This window comes from Schistocerca serialis, chromosome 11 (genome assembly GCF_023864345.2).
Source record: "Schistocerca serialis cubense isolate TAMUIC-IGC-003099 chromosome 11, iqSchSeri2.2, whole genome shotgun sequence".
Classification (NCBI taxonomy): Eukaryota; Metazoa; Arthropoda; class Insecta; order Orthoptera; family Acrididae; genus Schistocerca; species Schistocerca serialis.
Genome location: NC_064648.1, coordinates 13,023,188 through 13,042,736, shown reverse-complemented (window position 1 = coordinate 13,042,736; position 19,549 = coordinate 13,023,188). Strand labels below are relative to the sequence as shown.

Here is a 19,549-nt window from a genome sequence, read left to right as displayed (position 1 = left end):
TGCTCTACAAGCTGCGTGGAATCTATTTCTAGCTTTTCTACTCGATTGGCTAATACACCTATTTCGTCCACCCTGTTAGTGTTTGCTACTTGCAGGTTGTTGACCTGTTCAGTCAGCTCCTGCACAGCCTTAGGTATCGACTCATAATTCTGTTTCATATCTGCAATCTCTTTTTTCATGTTTTCTAACGATTGCACAAGTTGCTGGTCCCGCTCAGCTTGCCGGCGATCTCGCTCAGCTTGCTGGCGGTCTCGCTCGACTTGCTGTTGCGCAAATTCTGCCTGGTAATTCAGCACGCGCTCTAATATAGCCTGAAGCGAATACCCACCAGGCAGATTACCACTCTCTGGTTCCTGCTTTTCTGGTGGTGGTACAACTTCTTTCTCTACATCCCCTTGAGGACTAGTGGGCGGTGGCACCACTTCCTCTGCCCCTGCCTCCACATTCTCACATGTTATGTCCTCAAAGAGAGCACTAGTACTACTTGAGGTACCCAGTTCCACATTTCCTGCACTAACTAATTGTTGTTCCTCAGTATCCATATTGCTCGGACGTTGACTACGCAACTTAACCATATTCATAAATTGCTTACTAAACCACAAAGTCTGACAGTTTTGCCCCTTGCACACAAAATACGTTAATTTATCTACACTAACTGCACACTAAAAATTACTATCTACCATCAACTTTGTCCTGTCACAAACACTAACATCAAACTACGCACAATATGCACACCACTAGCGAATTGAGATCACTTCACTGGAGCTCGACTTCTACAAACAGGACAACTACACTGTAGTCTTACCTTTAGTTTATCTTATCTCGGGGTTCGGCTGCCCCCGGATTACGTAGTCGTTACCGCTTCTCAGTACTATCAGGATCGTCTTCTCAGACTCGTTTACAGTAGTACGGTTTGTCATGAAAGAGTATTTACACATTCATTAAAACATAGCATTGATCATGATATACATACATACATTTATCACAAAATACATATGTATATCTACACATACATAACAATCACCACTGAAAGAAAAATACATAAAATTTTATATTTGTGGCCACTGCAAATTCGGGCCCCGCGTTTTTGCGCGACAGTTTCACGTCCAACTCTCTCGCGGATTGTAAAATTGTTGCTCTTTGGTTTATTTATTCTCTTTGTAACAACACATTTACGAAAAGAGTTACGTGAAATACTTTTAGCAATGCTGTGCTTTGCTTTTCTTTATCATCATTACCTTTTAGCGGAATAAAATGTATATATGGAAGTCTTATTGTTCTGTATCTGGCCTACAATTTAAGGAACGATTTTTCATAACTGCAACTCATGCTAAGAATCAATATATCTTCCCTACTTCATAGTGATTAAAAGTTGAAATTACTTTGTTATGAACACTGATGTTACAGTTCGTGTGATCGTTCAAAAACACAAGTTCGCAGTGGATTTTATTTCTCGTTAAAATGCTATTTCATACCACGACTAGCCCAAGAACATGAGACTCTCATTAAAAAATACGTTGTCACTATAAAGTTTGCCAGATCAGAACGGAGCACAGCAAGATTCCTATCAGATTCTGAAGGTACATTAAATTATTTGCACTGTAAATTATATCCTATCAGCAGCCCGTGTCAATCTGCAACACATCATAAAATCTGCTGATCTTCACTGCCAGTCTGGGAGCTAAAAGATATAATATTATTTTACTATTATTTTACCGCTTCCTTGCGGTATGCTCGACTATATTGTAAGTCGTTTAAATACGCCGCGGCAGCGGCTCTTCGTTCTCCACGCAGCTCAGCACCACAGATAATATTTATATAACTGAAAAATGTCTCAACAGGATGGGATAATATGCAAGCAAGCTTAACAATAAATAATACAAGTTTTCATTTAAACACCTCTATTAAAACCTTTAAATATCTCAGTGATTACAGACCTTTGTGAATTCACACGTAATGGCGTATATTGCTTAGTCTCGACAAAAGAATGCTACATTGGCGTTCTCTACGACAACAACAGGAGATCTTACTCGCACAACTTCCAAATTAAGACGACAAAGACATTCATATTCAACACGTATTATATACTGTTCCTTTTTTAATCTCTGTTTAACATTTATCTTCTGTGTCGGTTTTATTACTCGCCGACGCAGACGTTTTCAGAAATAAATAATAAAAAAAAAATACATAATTTTATACAATGACACAATATGATACATCTAATTCTCTAATTACTAAATAATATATTGTTTTTGTTTCTCTAGACGTTACAGATGAAACACAGAAATTGCATCGGAATTAAATACAAAAGGCTTAATGCTGACTTAAGTACAAGAAGACTGACTCTTCTTACTGTCTATGCTTTGAGCCTTTCGTGTGAGACCAGTTTTCGATTCCGATGCTTCACTTCGGGAATACTGTATTCCTTGGACCTTCTTATTGACGACGAAACACAGATATTGCATCGAAATTAAATACAAGAGGCAAAATGCAGACATAAGTACAAGAATACTGACTCTTCTTACTGTCTATGTGTTGGGCCTTTCCTGTGAGACCTGATTTAGATTCCGATGTTTCACGTCATGGTTTACTGTATCCCTTGGACCTTCTTATTCACGATGAAACTCAGAATTTGCATCGGAATTAAATACAAAAGGCACAATGCCGACTTAAGTACAAGAAGACTGACTCTTCTTACTGTCTATGTTTTGAACCTTTCCTGGAAGACCAGTTTTAGAATCCGATGCTTCACTTCAGGTTTACTGTATCACTTAATCCTTCTTATCGACGATGAAAAACAGAAATTTCACTAGAATTAAATACAAAAGGCACAATGCCGACTTAAGTACTACAGGACTGCCTCTTCATGCTGTCAATGTTTGAACCTTTTTCTGTGAGACCAGATTTAGATTACGATGCTTCACTTCAAGTTTACTGTATCCCTTGGACCTTCTCATTGACTATGAAACACAGTAATTGCATCGGAATTAAATACAAAACGCACAATGCGAACTTAAGTACAAGAAGACTGACTCTTGTCACTGTCTATGCTTTGAACCTCTCCTGTGAGACCAGTTTTAGATTCTGATGCTTCACTTCAGATTTTCTGTATCCCTTGGAGTTTCATATTGACGATGAAACACAGAAATTGCATCGGAATTAAGTACAAAAGTAACAATGCCGTCTTAAGTACAAGAAGACTGACTGTTCTTACTATCTATTTTTTGAACATTTCCTGTGAGACCAGTTTTAGATTCCGATGCTTCACTTCAGGTTAACTGTATCCCTTGGACCTTCTTATTGACGATGAAACACAGAAATTGCATCGGAATTAAATACAAAAGGCATAATGCCGACTTCAGTACAAGAAGACTAACTCTCCTTACTGTCTATGTTTTGAACCATTCCTGTGAGACCCGTTTTGGATTCCGATGCTTCTCTTCAGGTTTAATGTATCCCTTGGACCTTCTTATTGACGATGAAACACAGATATTGCACCGGAGTTAAATACAAAAGGCACAATGCCGACTTAAGTACAAGAGGAATGTCTCTTCATACTTTCACTGACTTGAACCTTTCCTGTGGGACCAGTTTTAGAATCCGATGCTTCACTTCAGGTTTGCTGTATCCCTTGGACCTTCTTATTGACGATGAAACACAGAAATTGCATCGGAATTAAATACAAAACGAACAATGACGACTTTAGTAGAAAAAGACTGACTCTTCTTACTGTCTATGTTTAGAATCTTTCCTGTGACTCCAGTTTTAGATTCCGATACTTTACTTCAGATTTACTGTATCCCTTGGACCTTCTTATTGACGTTGAAACACAGAAATTGCATCGGAATTAAATACAAAAGGCACAATGCCGACTTAAGTACAAGAAGACTGACTCTTCTTACTGTCTATGTTTTGAACCTTTCCTGTGAGACCAATTTTAGATTCCGATGCTTCACTTCAGGTTTACTGTATCCCTTGGACCTTCTTATTGACAATGAAACACAGAAATTGCATCGGAATTAAATACAAAAGGCATAATGCCGACTTCAGTACAAGAAGACTGACTCTTCTTACATTCAATGATTTGAGCCTTTCCTATGAGACCAGATTTAGATATCGATGCTTCAGGTTTACTGTATCCCTTGGACCTTCTTACTGACGATGAAACACAGCAATTGATTAGGAAATAAATACAAAAGCCACAATGCCGACTTAAGTACAAGAAGACTGGCTCTTCTTACTGTCTATGAATAGAGCCTTTCCTGTGAGACCAGTTTTAGATTCCGATGCTTGACTTCAGGTTAACTGTACCCCTTGGACCTTCTTACTGACGATGAAACACAGAAATTGCATCGGAATTATATATAAAAGGCACAATGGCGACTTAAGTACAAAAAGACTGACTCTTCTTACTGTCTATGTTTCGAACCTTTCCTGTGAGATCAATTTTAGATTCCGATACCTAACTTCAAGTTTACTATATCCCTTGGACCTTCTTATTGACGATGAAACACAGAATTAAAATCGGAATTAAATACAAAAGGCACAATGCCGAATTAAGTACAAGAGGACTTACTCTTCTTACTGCCTATGTTTTGAACCTTTCCGGTGAGACCAGTTTTAAATTCCGATGCTTCACTTCAGGTTTAGTGTATCCCTTGGACCTTCTTATTGACGATGAAACACAGAAATTGCATCGGAATTAAATACAAAAGGCACAATGCCATCTTAAGTACAAGAAACTGACTCTTCTTACTGTCTATGATTTGAACCTTTCCTGTGAGACCAGTTTTCGATATCGATGCTTCACCTTAGGTTTACTGTATCCATTGGAGCTTCTTATTGACGATGAAACACAGAAATCGCATGGGAATTAAATACACAAGGCACAATGCCGACTAAAGTACAAGAAGACTGACTCTTCTTACTGTCTATGATTTGAACATTTCCTGTGAGACCAATTTTAGATTCCGATGCTTCACTTCAGGTTTACTGTATCCCTTGGACCTTCTTATTGACAATGAAACACAGAAATTGTATCGGAATTAAATACAAAATGCATAATGCCGACTTAAGTACAAGAAGACTGACTCTTCTTACATTCAATGATTTGAGCCTTTCCTATGAAACCAGATTTAGATATCGATGCTTCAGGTTTACTTGGACCTTCTTACTGACGATGAAACACAGCAATTGATTCGGAAATAAATACAAAAGCCACAATGCCGACTTAAGTACAAGAAGACTGACTCTTCTTACTGTCTATGAATAGAGCCTTTCCTGTGAGACCAGTTTTAGATTCCGATGCTTGACTTCAGGTTTACTGTACCCCTTGGACCTTCTTACTGACGATGAAACACAGAAATTGCATCGGAATTATATACAAAAGGCACAATGGCGACTTAAGTGCAAAAAGACTGACTCTCCTTACTGTCTATGTTTCGAACCTTTCCTGTGAGACCAATTTTAGATTCCGATACCTAACTTCAAGTTTACTGTATCCCTTGGACCTTTCTTATTGACGATGAAACACAGAATTAAAATCGGAATTAAATACAAAAGGCTCAATGCCGACTTAAGTACAAGAGGACTTACTCTTCTTACTGTCTATGTTTTGAACCTTTCCGGTGAGACCAGGTTTAGATATCGATGCTTCACCTCAGGTTTACTGTATCCATTGGAGCTTCTTATTGACGATGAAACACAGAAATCGCATGGGAATTAAATACACAAGGCACAATGCCGACTAAAGTAGAAGGAGACTGACTCTTCTTACTGTCTATGATTTGAACCTTTCCGGTGAGACCAGTTTTAGATTCCAATGGTTCACTTCAGGTTTACTATATCCCTACGACCTTCATTTTTGACGATGAAACACAGAAATTGCATCGGAATTAAATTCAAAAGGCACAATGCCGACTTAAGTACAAGAAGTCTGACTCTTCCTTCTGCTTATGTTTTCTGCTTATGTTTTGAACCTTCCTGTGAGACCAGTTTAAGATTCTGATGCTTCACTTCAAGTTTACTACATCCCTTGGACCTTCTTATTAACGATGAAACACAGAAATTGCATCGGAATTACGTACAAAAGCTACAATGCCGACTTAAGTACAAGAAGACTGACTCTTCTTACTGTCTATGTTTTGAACCTTTTCTGTGAGACCAGTTGTAGATTCCGATGCTTCACCTCAGGTTTACTGTATCCCTTGGACCTTCTTATTGACGATGAAACACAGAAATTGCATCGGAATTAAATACAAAAGCTACAATGCGACTTAAGTACAAGAAGACTGACTCTTCTTACTGTCTATGTTTTGAATCTTTCCTGTGAGACCAGTTTTAGATCCCGATGCTTCACTTCGGGATTACTGTATCCCTACGACCTTCTTCTTGACGATGAAACACAGAAATTGCATCGGAATTAAATACAAAAGGCACAATGGCAACTTAAGTACAAGAAGACTGACTCTTCTTACTATCTATGTTTTGAAACTTTCCTGTGAGACCAGTTTTATATTCCGATGCGTCACTTCAGGTTTACTGTATCCATTGGACCTTCTTATCGACGATGAAACACAGAAAATGAATCGGAATTAAATACAAAGGGCACAATGCCGACTTAAGTACAAGAAGACTGACTCTGCTTAGTGTCTATGTTTTGAACCTTTCCTGTGAGACCAGTTTTAGATTCCAATGCTTCACTTCAGGTTTACTGTATAACTGGGTACTTCTTATTGACGATGAAACACAGAAATTAAGTCGGAATTAAATACAAAAGGCACAATGCTGACTTAAGTACAAGAAGTCTGACTCTTCCTTCTGCTTATGTTTTCTGCTTATGTTTTGAACCTTTCCTGTGAGACCAGTTTTAGATTCCGATGCTTCACTTCACGTTTACTATATCCCTTGGTCCTTCTTACTAACGATGAAACACAGAAATTGCATCGGAATTAAATACAAAAGCTACAATGCCGACTTAAGTACAAGAAGACTGACTCTTCTAACTGTCTATGCTTTGAACCTTTCCTGTGAGACCAGTTTTGGATCCCGATGCTTCACTTCAGGATTACTGTATCCCTACGTCCTTCTTATTGGCGATGAAACACAGAAATTGCATCGGAATTAAATACAAAAGGCACAATGCCGACTTAAGTACAAGAAGACTGACTCTTCTTACAATCTATGTTCTGAAACTTTCCTGTGAGAACAGTTTTAGATTCCGATGCGTCACTTCAGGTTTACTGTATGCCTTGGACCTTCTTATTGACGATGAAGCACAGTAATTGCATCGGAATTAAATACAAATCGCACAATGCCGTCTTAAGTACAAGAAGACTGACTCTTCTCACTGTCTATGATTTGAACCTTTCCTGTGGGACCAGTCTTAGATTCCGATGCTTCACTTCAGGTTTACTGTATCCCTTGGACCTTATTGTTGACGATGAAACACAGAAATTGCATCTCAATTAAATACAAAAGGCACAATGCCGACTTAAGTACAAGAAGACTGACTCTTCCTACTGTCAATGTTTTGAACCATTCCTGTGAGACCGCATTTAGATTCCGATGCCTTATTTCAGGTTTACTGTATCCCTTGGACCTTCTTATTGACGCAGAAACACAGAAATTGCATCGGAATTAAATACAAAATGCACAATGCCGACTTAAGTACAAGAAGACTGACTCTTCTTATTGTGTATGTTTTGAACCTTTCCTGTGAGACCAGTTTTAGATTTCGATGCTTTACTTCAGGTTTACTGTATCCCTTGGGCCTTCTTATTGACGATGAAACACAGAAATTGCATCGGAGTTAAATACAAAAGCCACAATGCCTACTTACATACAAGAGGACTGACTCTTCTTACATTGTATGATTTGAGCCTTTCCTGTGAGACCAGTTTTTGATATCGATGCTTCACTTCAGGTTTACTGTATCCCTTGGACCTTCTTATTGACAATGAACCACAGAAATTGCATCGGAATTAAATACAAAAGGCATAATTCTGAATTCAGTACAAGAAGACTGACTCTTCTTACTGTCTATGTTTTGAACCTTTCCTGTGAGACCAGTTTTTAGATTCCGATGCTTCACTTCAGGTTTACTGTATCCCTTGGACCTTCTTATTGACGATGAAACACAGAAATTGCATCGGAATTGAATACAAAAGGCACAATGCCATCTTAAGTACATGAAACTGAATCCTCTTACTGTCTATGTTTTGAACCTTTCCTGTGAGACCAGTTTTAGATATCGATGCTTCACCTCAGGTTTACTGTATTCCTTGGAGCTTCTTAGTGACGATTAAACACAGAAATCGCATGGGAATTAAATACAAAAGATACAATGCCGACTTAAGTACAAGAAGACTGACTCTTCTTACTGTCTATGTATTGAACCTTTCCTGTGAGACCAGTTTTAGATCCCGATGCTTCACTTCGGGATTACTGTATCCCTACGACCTTCTTATTGACGATGAAACACAGAAATTGCATCGGAATCAAATACAAAAGGCACAATGCCGACTTAAGTACAAGAAGACTGACTCTTCTTACTATCTATGTTTTGAAACATTCCTGTGAGACCAGTTTTAGATTCCGATGCGTCACTTCCGGTTAACTGTATGCCTTGGTCCTTCTTATTGACGATGAAGCACAGTAATTGAATCAAAATTAAATACAAAACGCACAATGCCGACTTAAGTACAAGAAGACTGACTCTTCTTACTGTCCATGTTTTGAGCCTTTCCTGTGAGACCAGTTTTAGATTCAGATGCTTCACTTCAGGTTTCCTGTATCCCTTGGACCATCTTATTGACGATGAAAAACAGAAATTGCATAGGAATTAAATACGAAAGGCACAATGCCGACTTAAGTACAAGAAGACCGACTCCTCTTACTGTCTATGTGTTGAGACTTTCCTGTGAGACCAGTTTTAGATTCCTTTGCTTCACTTCAGGCTTACTGTATCCCTTGGACCTTCTTATTGACGTTGAAACACAGAAATTGCATCGGATTAAATACAAAGGTCACAATGGCGACTTGAGTCCAAAAAGACTGACTCTTCTTACTGTCTGTGTTTTGAACCTTTCCTGTGAGCCCAATTTTAGATTCCGATGCTTCACTTCAGGTTTACTGTATCCCTAGGACCTTCTTATCGACGATGAAACACAGAAAATGAATCGGAATTAAATACAAAGGGCACAATGCCGACTTAAGAACAAGAAGACTGACTCTGCTTACTGTCTATGTTTTGAGCCTTTCCTTTGAGACCAGTTTTAGATTCCAATGCTTCACTTCAGGTTTACTGTATCCCTGGGTACTTCTTATTGACGATGAAACACAGAAATTAAATCGGAATTAAATACAAAAGGCACAATGCTGACTTAAGTACAAGAAGTCTGTCTCTTCCTTCTGCTTATGTTTTCTGCTTATGTTTTGAACCTTCCTGTGAGACCACTTTTAGATTCCGATGCTTCACTTCAAGTTTACTACATCCCTTGGACCTTCTTATTAACGATGAAACACAGAAATTGCATCGGAATTACGTACAAAAGCTACAATGCCGACTCAAGTACAAGAAGACTGACTCTTCTTACTGTCTATGTTTTGAACCTTTCCTGTGAGACCAGTTTTAGATCCCGATGATTCACTTCGGAATTACTGTATCCCTACGACCTTCTTATTGACGATGAAACACAAAAATTGCATCGGTATTAAATATAAAAGGCACAGAGCCATCTTAAGTACAAGAAACTGACTCTTCTTAATGTCTATATTTTGAACCTTTCCTGTGAGACCAGTTTTAGATATCGATGCTTCACCTCAGGTTTACTGTATTCCTTGGAGCTTCTTAGTGACGATGAAACACAGAAATCGCATGGGAATTAAATACAAAAGATACAATGCCGACATAAGTACAAGAAGACTGACTCTTCTTACTGTCTATGTTTCGAACCTTTCCTGTTAGACTAGTTTTAGATTCCGATGCTTCACTTCAGGTTTACTGTATCCCTTGGACCTTCTTATTGACGATGAAACACAGAAATTGCATCGGAATTACATTCAAAGGCCACAATGCCGACTTAAGTACAAGAAGTCTGACTCTTCCTTCTGCTTATGTTTTCTGCTTATGTTTTGAACCTTTCCTGTGAGACCAGTTTTAGATTCCGATGCTTCACTTCACGTTTACTATATCCCTTGGTCCTTCTCACTAACGATGAAACACAGAAATTGCATCGGAATTAAATACAAAAGCTACAATGCCGACTTAAGTACAAGAAGACTGACTGTTCTAACTGTCTATGCTTTGAACATTTTCCTGTGAGACCAGTTTTAGATCCCGATGCTTCACTTCAGGATTACTGTATCCCTACGTCCTTCTTATTGACGATGAAACACAGAAATTGCATCGGAATTAAATACAAAAGGCACAATGCCGACTTAAGTACAAGAAGACTGACTCTTCTTACTATCTATGTTCTGAAACTTTCCTGTGAGACCAGTTTTAGATTCCTATGCGTCACTTCAGGTTTACTGTATGCCTTGGACCTTCTTATTGACGATGAAGCACAGTAATTGCATCGGAATTAAATACAAATCGCACAATGCCGTCTTAAGTACAAGAAGACTGACTCTTCTCACTGTCTATGATTTGAACCTTTCCTGTGGGACCAGTTTTAGGTTCCGATGCTTCACTTCAGGTTTACTGTATCCCTTGGACCTTATTGTTGTCGATGAAACACAGAAATTGCATCGGAGTTAAATACAAAAGCCACAATGCCTACTTACATACAAGAGGACTGACTCTTCTTACATTGTATGATATGAGCCTTTCCTGTGAGACCAGTTTTTGATATCGATGCTTCACTTCAGGTTTACTGTATCCCTTGGACCTTCTTATTGACAATGAACCACAGAAATTGCATCGGAATTAAATACAAAAGGCATAATTGTGAATTCAGTACAAGAAGACTGACTCTTCTTACATTCTATGATTTGAGCCTTTCCTATGAGACCAGATTTAGATATCGATGCTTCAGGTTTACTGTATCCCTTGGACCTTCTTATTGACGATGAAACACAGCAATTGATTCGGAAATAAATACAAAAGCCACAATGCCGACTTAAGTACATGAAGACTGACTCTTCTTATTGTCTACGTTTTGAACCTTCCCTGTGAGACCAGTTTTAGATTCCGATGCTTCACTTCAGGTTTACTGTATTCCTTGGAGATTCTTAGTGACGATGAAACACAGAAATCGCATGGGAATTAAATACAAAAGGTACAATGCCGACTTAAGTACAAGAAGACTGACTCTTCTTACTGTCTATGTATTGAACCTTTCCTGTGAGACCAGTTTTAGATCCCGATGCTTCACTTCGGGATTACTGTATCCCTACGACCTTCTTATTGACGATGAAACACAGAAATTGCATCGGAATCAAATACAAAAGGCACAATGCCGACTTAAGTACAAGAAGACTGACTCTTCTTACTATCTATGTTTTGAAACATTCCTGTGAGACCAGTTTTAGATTCCGATGCGTCACTTCAGGTTAACTGTATGCCTTGGACCTTCTTATTGACGATGAAGCACAGTAATTGAATCAAAATTAAATACAAAACGCACAATGCCGACTTAAGTACAAGAAGACTGACTCTTCTTACTGTCCATGTTTTGAGCCTTCCTGTGAGACCAGTTTTAGATTCAGATGCTTCACTTCAGGTTTCCTGTATCCCTTGGACCATCTTATTGACGATGAAAAACAGAAATTGCATAGGAATTAAATACGAAAGGCACAATGCCGACTTAAGTACAAGAAGACCGACTCCTCTTACTGTCTATGTGTTGAGACTTTCCTGTGAGACCAGTTTTAGATTCCTTTGCTTCACTTCAGGCTTACTGTATCCCTTGGACCTTCTTATTGACGTTGAAACACAGAAATTGCATCGGATTAAATACAAAGGTCACAATGCCGACTTAAGTACAAGAAGACGGACTCTTCTTACTGTCTATGTATTGAACCTTTCCTGTGAGACCAGTTTTAGATCCCGATGCTTCACTTCGGGATTACTGTATCCCTACGACCATCTTATTGACGATGAAACACAGAAATTGCATCGGAATCAAATACAAAAGGCACAATGCCGACTTAAGTACAAGAAGACTGACTCTTCTTACTATCTATGTTTTGAAACATTCCTGTGAGACTAGTTTTAGATTCCGATGCGTCACTTCAGGTTTACTGAATGCCTTGGACCTTCTTATTGACGATGAAGCACAGTAAATGAATCAAAATTAAATACAAAACGCACAATGCCGACTTAAGTACAAGAAGACTGACTCTTCTCACTGTCTATGTTTTGAACCTTTCCTGTGAGACCAATTTTAGTTTCCGATGCTTCACTTCAGGTTTACTGTATCCCTTGGACCTTCTTATTGACGATGAAACACCGAAATTGCGTCGGAAATAAACACAACAGGCACAATGCCGACTTAAGTACAAGAAGACTGACTCTTCTTACCGTCCATGTTTTGAGCCTTTCCTGTGAGACTAGTTTTAGATTCAGATGCTTCACTTCAGGTTTCCTGTATCCCTTGGACCATCTTATTGACGATGAAAAACAGAAATTGCATAGGAATTAAATACGAAAGGCACAATGCCAACTTAACTACAAGAAGACCGACTCCTCTTACTGTCTATGTGTTGAGACTTTCCTGTGAGACCAGTCTTAGATTCCTATGCTTCACTTCAGGGTTACTGTATCCCTTGGACCTTATTGTTGACGATGAAACACAGAAATTGCATCGGAATTAAATACAAAGGTCACAATGCCTACTTAAGTACAAGAAGACTGACTCTTCTTACTGTCTATGTTTTGAACCTTTCCTGTGAGAGCAGTTTTAGGTTCGTATGCTTCACTTCAGGATTATTGTTTCACTTGGACTTTCTTATTGACAATGAAACACAGAAATTGCATCGGAATTAAACACAAAAGGCATAATGCGGACTCAAGTACAAGAGGACTGACTCTTCTTACATTTTATGATTAGAGCCTCTCCTATGAGACCACATTTAGATATCGATACCCTTGGACCTTCTTATTGACGATGAAACACAGAAATTGCATCGGAATTAAATACAAAAGGAACAATGCCATCTTAAGTACAAGAAGACTGACTCTTCTCACTATGTTTTGAACCTTTAATGTGAGACCAGTTTTAAATATCGATGCTTCACCTCAGGTTTACTGTATCCCTTGGAGCTTCTTATTGACGATGAAACACAGAAATCGCATGGGAATTAAAAACAAAAGGCACAATGCCGACTTAAGTACAAGAAGTCTAACTCTTCCTTCTGCTTATGTTTGAACCTTTCCTGTGAGACCAGTTTTAGATTCCGATGCTTCACTTCAAGTTTACTATATCCCTTGGACCATCTTATTAACGGTAAAACACAGAAATTGCATCGGAATTAATTACAAAAGCTACAATGCCGACTTAAGAACAAGGAGACTGACTCTTCTTACTGTCTACGTTTTGAACCTTTTCTGTGAGACCAGTTTTAGGTCCCGATGCTTCACTTCGGGATTACTGTATCCCTACGACCTTCTTATTGACGATGAAACACAGAAATTGCATCGGAATCAAATACAAAAGGCACAATGCCGACTTAAGTACAAGAAGACTGACTCTTCTTACTATCTATGTTTTGAAACATTCCTGTGAGACCAGTTTTAGATTCCGATGCGTCACTTCAGGTTTACTGTATGCCTTGGACCTTCTTCTTGACGATGAAGCACAGTAATTGAATCAAAATTAAATACAAAACGCACAATGCCGACTTAAGTCCAAGAAGACTGACTCATCACACTGTCTATGTTTTGAACCTTACCTGTGAGACCAATTTTAGTTTCCGATGCTTCACTTCAGGTTTACTGTATCCCTTGGACCTTCTTATTGACGATGAAACACCGAAATTGCGTCGGAAATAAACACAAAAGGCACAATGCCGACTTAAGTACAAGAAGACTGACTCTTCTTACCGTCCATGTTTTGAGCCTTTCCTGTGAGACTAGTTTTAGATTCAGATGCTTCACTTCAGGTTTCCTGTATCCCTTGGACCATCTTATTGACGATGAAAAACAGAAATTGCATAGGAATTAAATACGAAAGGCACAATGCCGACTTAACTACAAGAAGACCGACTCCTCTTACTGTCTATGTGTTGAGACTTTCCTGTGAGACCAGTCTTAGATTCCTATGCTTCACTTCAGGGTTACTGTATCCCTTGGACCTTCTTATTGGCGATGAAACACAGAAATTGCATCGGAATTAAATACAAAGGTCACAATGCCTACTTAAGTACAAGAAGACTCACTCTTCTTACTGTCTATGTTTTGAACCTTTCCTGTGAGAGCAGTTTTAGGTTCGGATGCTTCACTTCAGGATTATTGTTTCACTTGGACTTTCTTATTGACAATGAAACACAGAAATTGCATCGGAATTAAATACAAAAGGCATAATGCGGACTCAAGTACAAGAGGACTGACTCTTCTTACATTCTATGATTAGAGCCTCTCCTATGAGACCACATTTAGATATCGATACCCTTGGACCTTCTTATTGACGATGAAACACAGAAATTGCATCGGAATTAAATACAAAAGGAACAATGCCATCTTAAGTACAAGAAGACTGACTCTTCTCACTGTCTATGTTTTGAACCTTTAATGTGAGACCAGTTTTAAATATCGATGCTTCACCTCAGGTTTACTGTATCCCTTGGAGCTTCTTATTGACGATGAAACACAGAAATTGCATGGGAATTAAAAACAAAAGGCACAATGCCGACTTAAGTACAAGAAGTCTAACTCTTCCTTCTGCTTATGTTTGAACCTTTCCTATGAGACCAGTTTTAGATTCCGATGCTTCACTTCAAGTTTACTATATCCCTTGGACCATCTTTTTAACGGTAAAACACAGAAATTGCATCGGAATTAAATACAAAAGCTACAATGCCGACTTAAGTACAAGGAGACTGACTCTTCTTACTGTCTACGTTTTGAACCTTTTCTGTGAGACCAGTTTTAGGTCCCGATGCTTCACTTCGGGATTACTGTATCCCTTGGACCCTCTTCTTGACGATGAAACACAGAAATTGCATCGGAATTAAATACAAAAGGCACAATGCCCACTTAAGTACAAGAAGACTGACTCTTCTTACTATCTATGTTTTGAACCTTTCCTGTGTGACCAGTTTTAGATTCCGATGCGTCATTTCAGGTTTATCGTTTCCCTTGGACCTTCTTATCGAGGATGAAATACAGTAATTGCATCGGAATTAAATGCAAAAGGCACAATGCCGACTTAAGTACAAGAAGACTGACTCTTCTTACTAACTATGATTGAAACCTTTCCTGTGAGATCAGTTTTAGATTCCGATGCGTCACTTCAGGTTTACTGTATCTCTCGGACCTTCTTATTGACGATGAAACACAGAAATTGAATCGGAATTAAGTACAAAAAGCACAATGCCGACTCAAGTACAAGAAGACTGACTCTTCTTACTGTTTATGTTTTGATCCTTTCCTGTGGAACAGTTTTGGATTCCGATGGTTCACTTCAGGATTACTGTATGCGTTGGACGTTCTTATTGACGATGCAACACCGAAATTACATCGGAATTAAATACAAAAGGTACAATGCCGACTTAAGTACAAGAAGACGGACTCTACATACGGTCTATGTTTAGAGCCTTTTCTGAGAGACCAGTTTTAGATTCCGATGCTACACGTCAGGTTTACTGTAACCCTCGGATCTTGTTGTTGACGATGAAACACAAAAATTGCATCGGAATTAAATACAAAAGGCACAATGCCGAGTTAAGTTCAAGAAGACTGACTCTCCTTCTGCATATGCTCTGAATCTTTCCTGTGAGACCAGTTTTAGATTCCGATGCTTTACTTCAAGTTTACTGTATCCCTTGGACCTTCTTATTGACGATGAAACACAGAAATTGCATCGAAATTAAATACGAAAGGTTCAATGCCGACTTAAGTATAAGAAGACTGACTCTTGCCTCTGCTTATGCTTTGAACTTTTCCTATGAGACCAGTTTTAGATTCCGGTGCTTCACTTCTAGTTTACTGTATCCCTTGGACCTTCTTATTAACGATGAAACACAGAAATTGCATCGGAATTAAATACAAAAGGCACAATGCCGACTTTACTACAAGAAGACTGACTCTTCTTACTGTCTATGTTTTGAACATTTCCTGTGAGACTAGTTTCAGATTCCGATGCTTGTCTTCAGGTTTACTGTATCCCTCGAACCTTCTTATTGACGATGAAACACAGAAATTGCATCAGAATTAAATACAAAAGGCACAATGCCGACTTAAGTACAAGAAGACTGACTCTTCTTACTGTCTATATTTTGAACCTTTCCTGTGAGACCAGTTTTAGATTCCGATGCGTCACTTCAGTTTTACTGTGTGCCTTGGACCTTCTTATTGACGATGAAGCACAGTAATTGAATCAAAATTAAATACAAAGCGCACAATGCCGACTTAAGTACAAGAAGACTGACTCTTCTCACTGTCTATGTTTTGAACCTTTCCTGTGAGACCAATTTTAGTTTCTGATGCTTCACTTCAGGTTTACTGTATCCCTTGGACCTTATTATTGACGATGAAACACTGAAATAGCATCGGAATTAAATACAAAGGGCACAATGCCGTCTTAAGTACAAGAAGACTGACTCTTCTTACTGTCTATGCTTTGAGCCTTTCCTGTGAGACCAATTTTAGATTCCGATGCTTCACTTCGCGATTACTGTATCCCTTGGACCTTCTTATTGACGATGAAACACAGAAATTGCATCGGAATTAAATACACAAGGAACAATGCCTACTTGAGTACAAGAAGACAGCCTCTACTTACTGTCTATGTTTTGAACCTTTCCTGTGTTACCAGTTTTAGATTCCGATGCTTCACTTCAGGTTTACTTTATCCCTTGGACCTCGTTATTGACGATGAAACACAGAAATTGCATCAGAATTAAATACGAAAGCCACAATGCCGACTTAAGTACAAGAAGACTGACATTTCTTACTGTCTATGTTGTGAACCTTTCGCGTGAGACCAGTTTTACATTCCGATGCTTCACTTTTGGTTTACTGTATCCCTTGGACCTTCATATTGACGATGAAGCACAGAAATTGCATCGGAATTAAATACAAAAGGCACAGTGCTGACTTACGTACAACAAGACTGACCCTTCTTACTATCTATGATTCGAACCTTTCCTGTGAGACCAGTTTTAGATCCCGATGCTTCACTTCGGGATTACTGTATCCCTACGACCTTCTTATTGACGATGAAACACAGAAATTGCATCGGAATTAAATACAAAAGGCACAATGCCGACTTAAGTACAAGAAGACTGACTCTTCTTACTGTCTATGTTTTGAAACATTCCTGTTAGACCAGTTTTAGATTCCGATGCGTCACTTCAGGTTTACTGTGTGCCTTGGACCTTCTTATTGACGATGTAGCACTGTAATTGAATCAAAATTAAATACAAAACGCACAATGCCGACTTAAGTACAAGAAGACTGACTCTTCTCACTGTGTATGTTTTCAACCTTTCCTGTGAGACCAATTTTAGCTTCTGATGCTTCACTTCAGGTTTACTGTATCCCTTGGACCTTATTATTGACGATGAAACACAGAAATTGCATCGGAATTAAATACAAAGGGCACAATGCCGTCTTAAGTACAAGAAGACTGACTCTTCTTACTGTCTATGCTTTGAGCCTTTCCTGTGAGACCAATTTTAGATTCCGATGCTTCACTTCGGGATTACTGTATCCCTTGGACCTTCTTATTGACGATGAAACACAGAAATTGCATCGGAATTAAATACACAAGGAACAATGCCTACTTGAGTACAAGAAGACAGCCTCTACTGACTGTCTATGTTTTGAACCTTTCCTGTGTTACCAGTTTTAGATTCCGATGCTTCACTTCAGGTTTACTTTAACCCTTGGACCTCGTTATTGACGATGAAACACTGAAATTGCATCAGAATTAAATACGAAAGGCACAATGCCGTCTTAAGTACAAGAAGACTGACATTTCTTACTGTCTATGTTGTGAACCTTTCGCGTGAGACCAGTTTTACATTCCGATGCTTCACTTTTGGTTTACTGTATCCCTTGGACCTTCATATTGACGATGAAACACAGAAATTGCATCGGAATTAAATACAAAAGGCACAGTGCTGACTTACGTACAACAAGACTGACCCTTCTTACCATCTATGATTCGAACCTTTCCTGTGAGACCAGTTTTAGATCCCGATGCTTCACTTCGGGATTACTGTATCCCTACGACCTTCGTATTGACGATGAAACACAGAAATTGCATCGGAATTAAATACAAAAGGCACAATGCCGACTTAAGTACAAGAAGACTGACTCTTCTTACTGTCTATGTTTTGAATCATTCCTGTTAGACCAGTTTTAGATTCCGATGCGTCACTTCAGGTTTACTGTGTGCCTTGGACCTTCTTATTGACGATGAAGCACTGTAATTGAATCAAAATTAAATACAAAACGCACAATGCCGACTTAAGTACAAGAAGACTGACTCTTCTCACTGTGTATGTTTTCAACCTTTCCTGTGAGACCAATTTTAGTTTCTGATGCTTCACTTCAGGTTTACTGTATCCCTTTGACCTTATTATTGACGATGAAACACAGAAATTGCATCGGAATTAAATACAAAGGGCACAATGCCGTTTTAAGTACAAGAAGACTGACTCTTCTTACTGTCTATGTTTTTAACTTTTCCTGTGAGACCATTTTTAGATTTCGATGCTTCACTTCAGGTTTACTGTATACCTTGGACCTTCTCATTGACGATGAAACACAGAAATTGCATCGGAATTAAATACACAAGGCACAATGCCTACTTAAGTACAAGAAGACTGCCTCTAATTACTGTCTATGTTTTGAACCTTTCCTGTGTTACCAGTTTTAGATTCCGATGCTTCACTTCAGGTTTACTTTATCCGTTGGACCTCGTTATTGACGATGAAACACTGAAATTGCATCAGAATTAAATACGAAAGGCACAATGCCGACTTAAGTACAAGAAGACTGACATTTCTTACTGTCTATGTTGTGAACCTTTCGCGTGATACCAGTTTTAGATTCCGATGCTTCACTTTTGGTTTACTGTATCCCTTGGACCTTCATAATGAGGATGAAACACAGAAATTGCATCGGAATTAAATACAAAAGGCACAGTGCTGACTTAAGTACAACAAGACTGACTCTTCTTACTCTCTATGCTTTGAGCCTTGCCTGTGAGACCAATTTTAGATTCCGATGCTTCACTTCGGGATTACTGTATCCCTTGGACCTTCTTATTGACGATGAAACACAGAAATTGAATCGGAATTAAATACAAAAATCACAATGCCGACTCAAGTACAAGAAGACTGATCCTTCTTACTGTTTATGTTTTGATCCTTTCCT

At 38.7% G+C, this 19,549-nt stretch overlaps 1 protein-coding gene across 1 annotated transcript in view; it reads right to left on the bottom strand.

The window, feature by feature from the left end:
• Positions 1-1,003: 1,003 nt before the first annotated feature.
• The window catches only part of LOC126427135 (uncharacterized), a 76,671-nt gene continuing 58,125 nt past the window's right edge, over positions 1,004-19,549 (bottom strand). The window contains exon 3 of the mRNA XM_050089359.1: positions 1,004-1,156. Coding sequence (XP_049945316.1) covers positions 1,004-1,156 — 153 coding nt within the window. The remainder of the gene's footprint in view (positions 1,157-19,549) is intronic.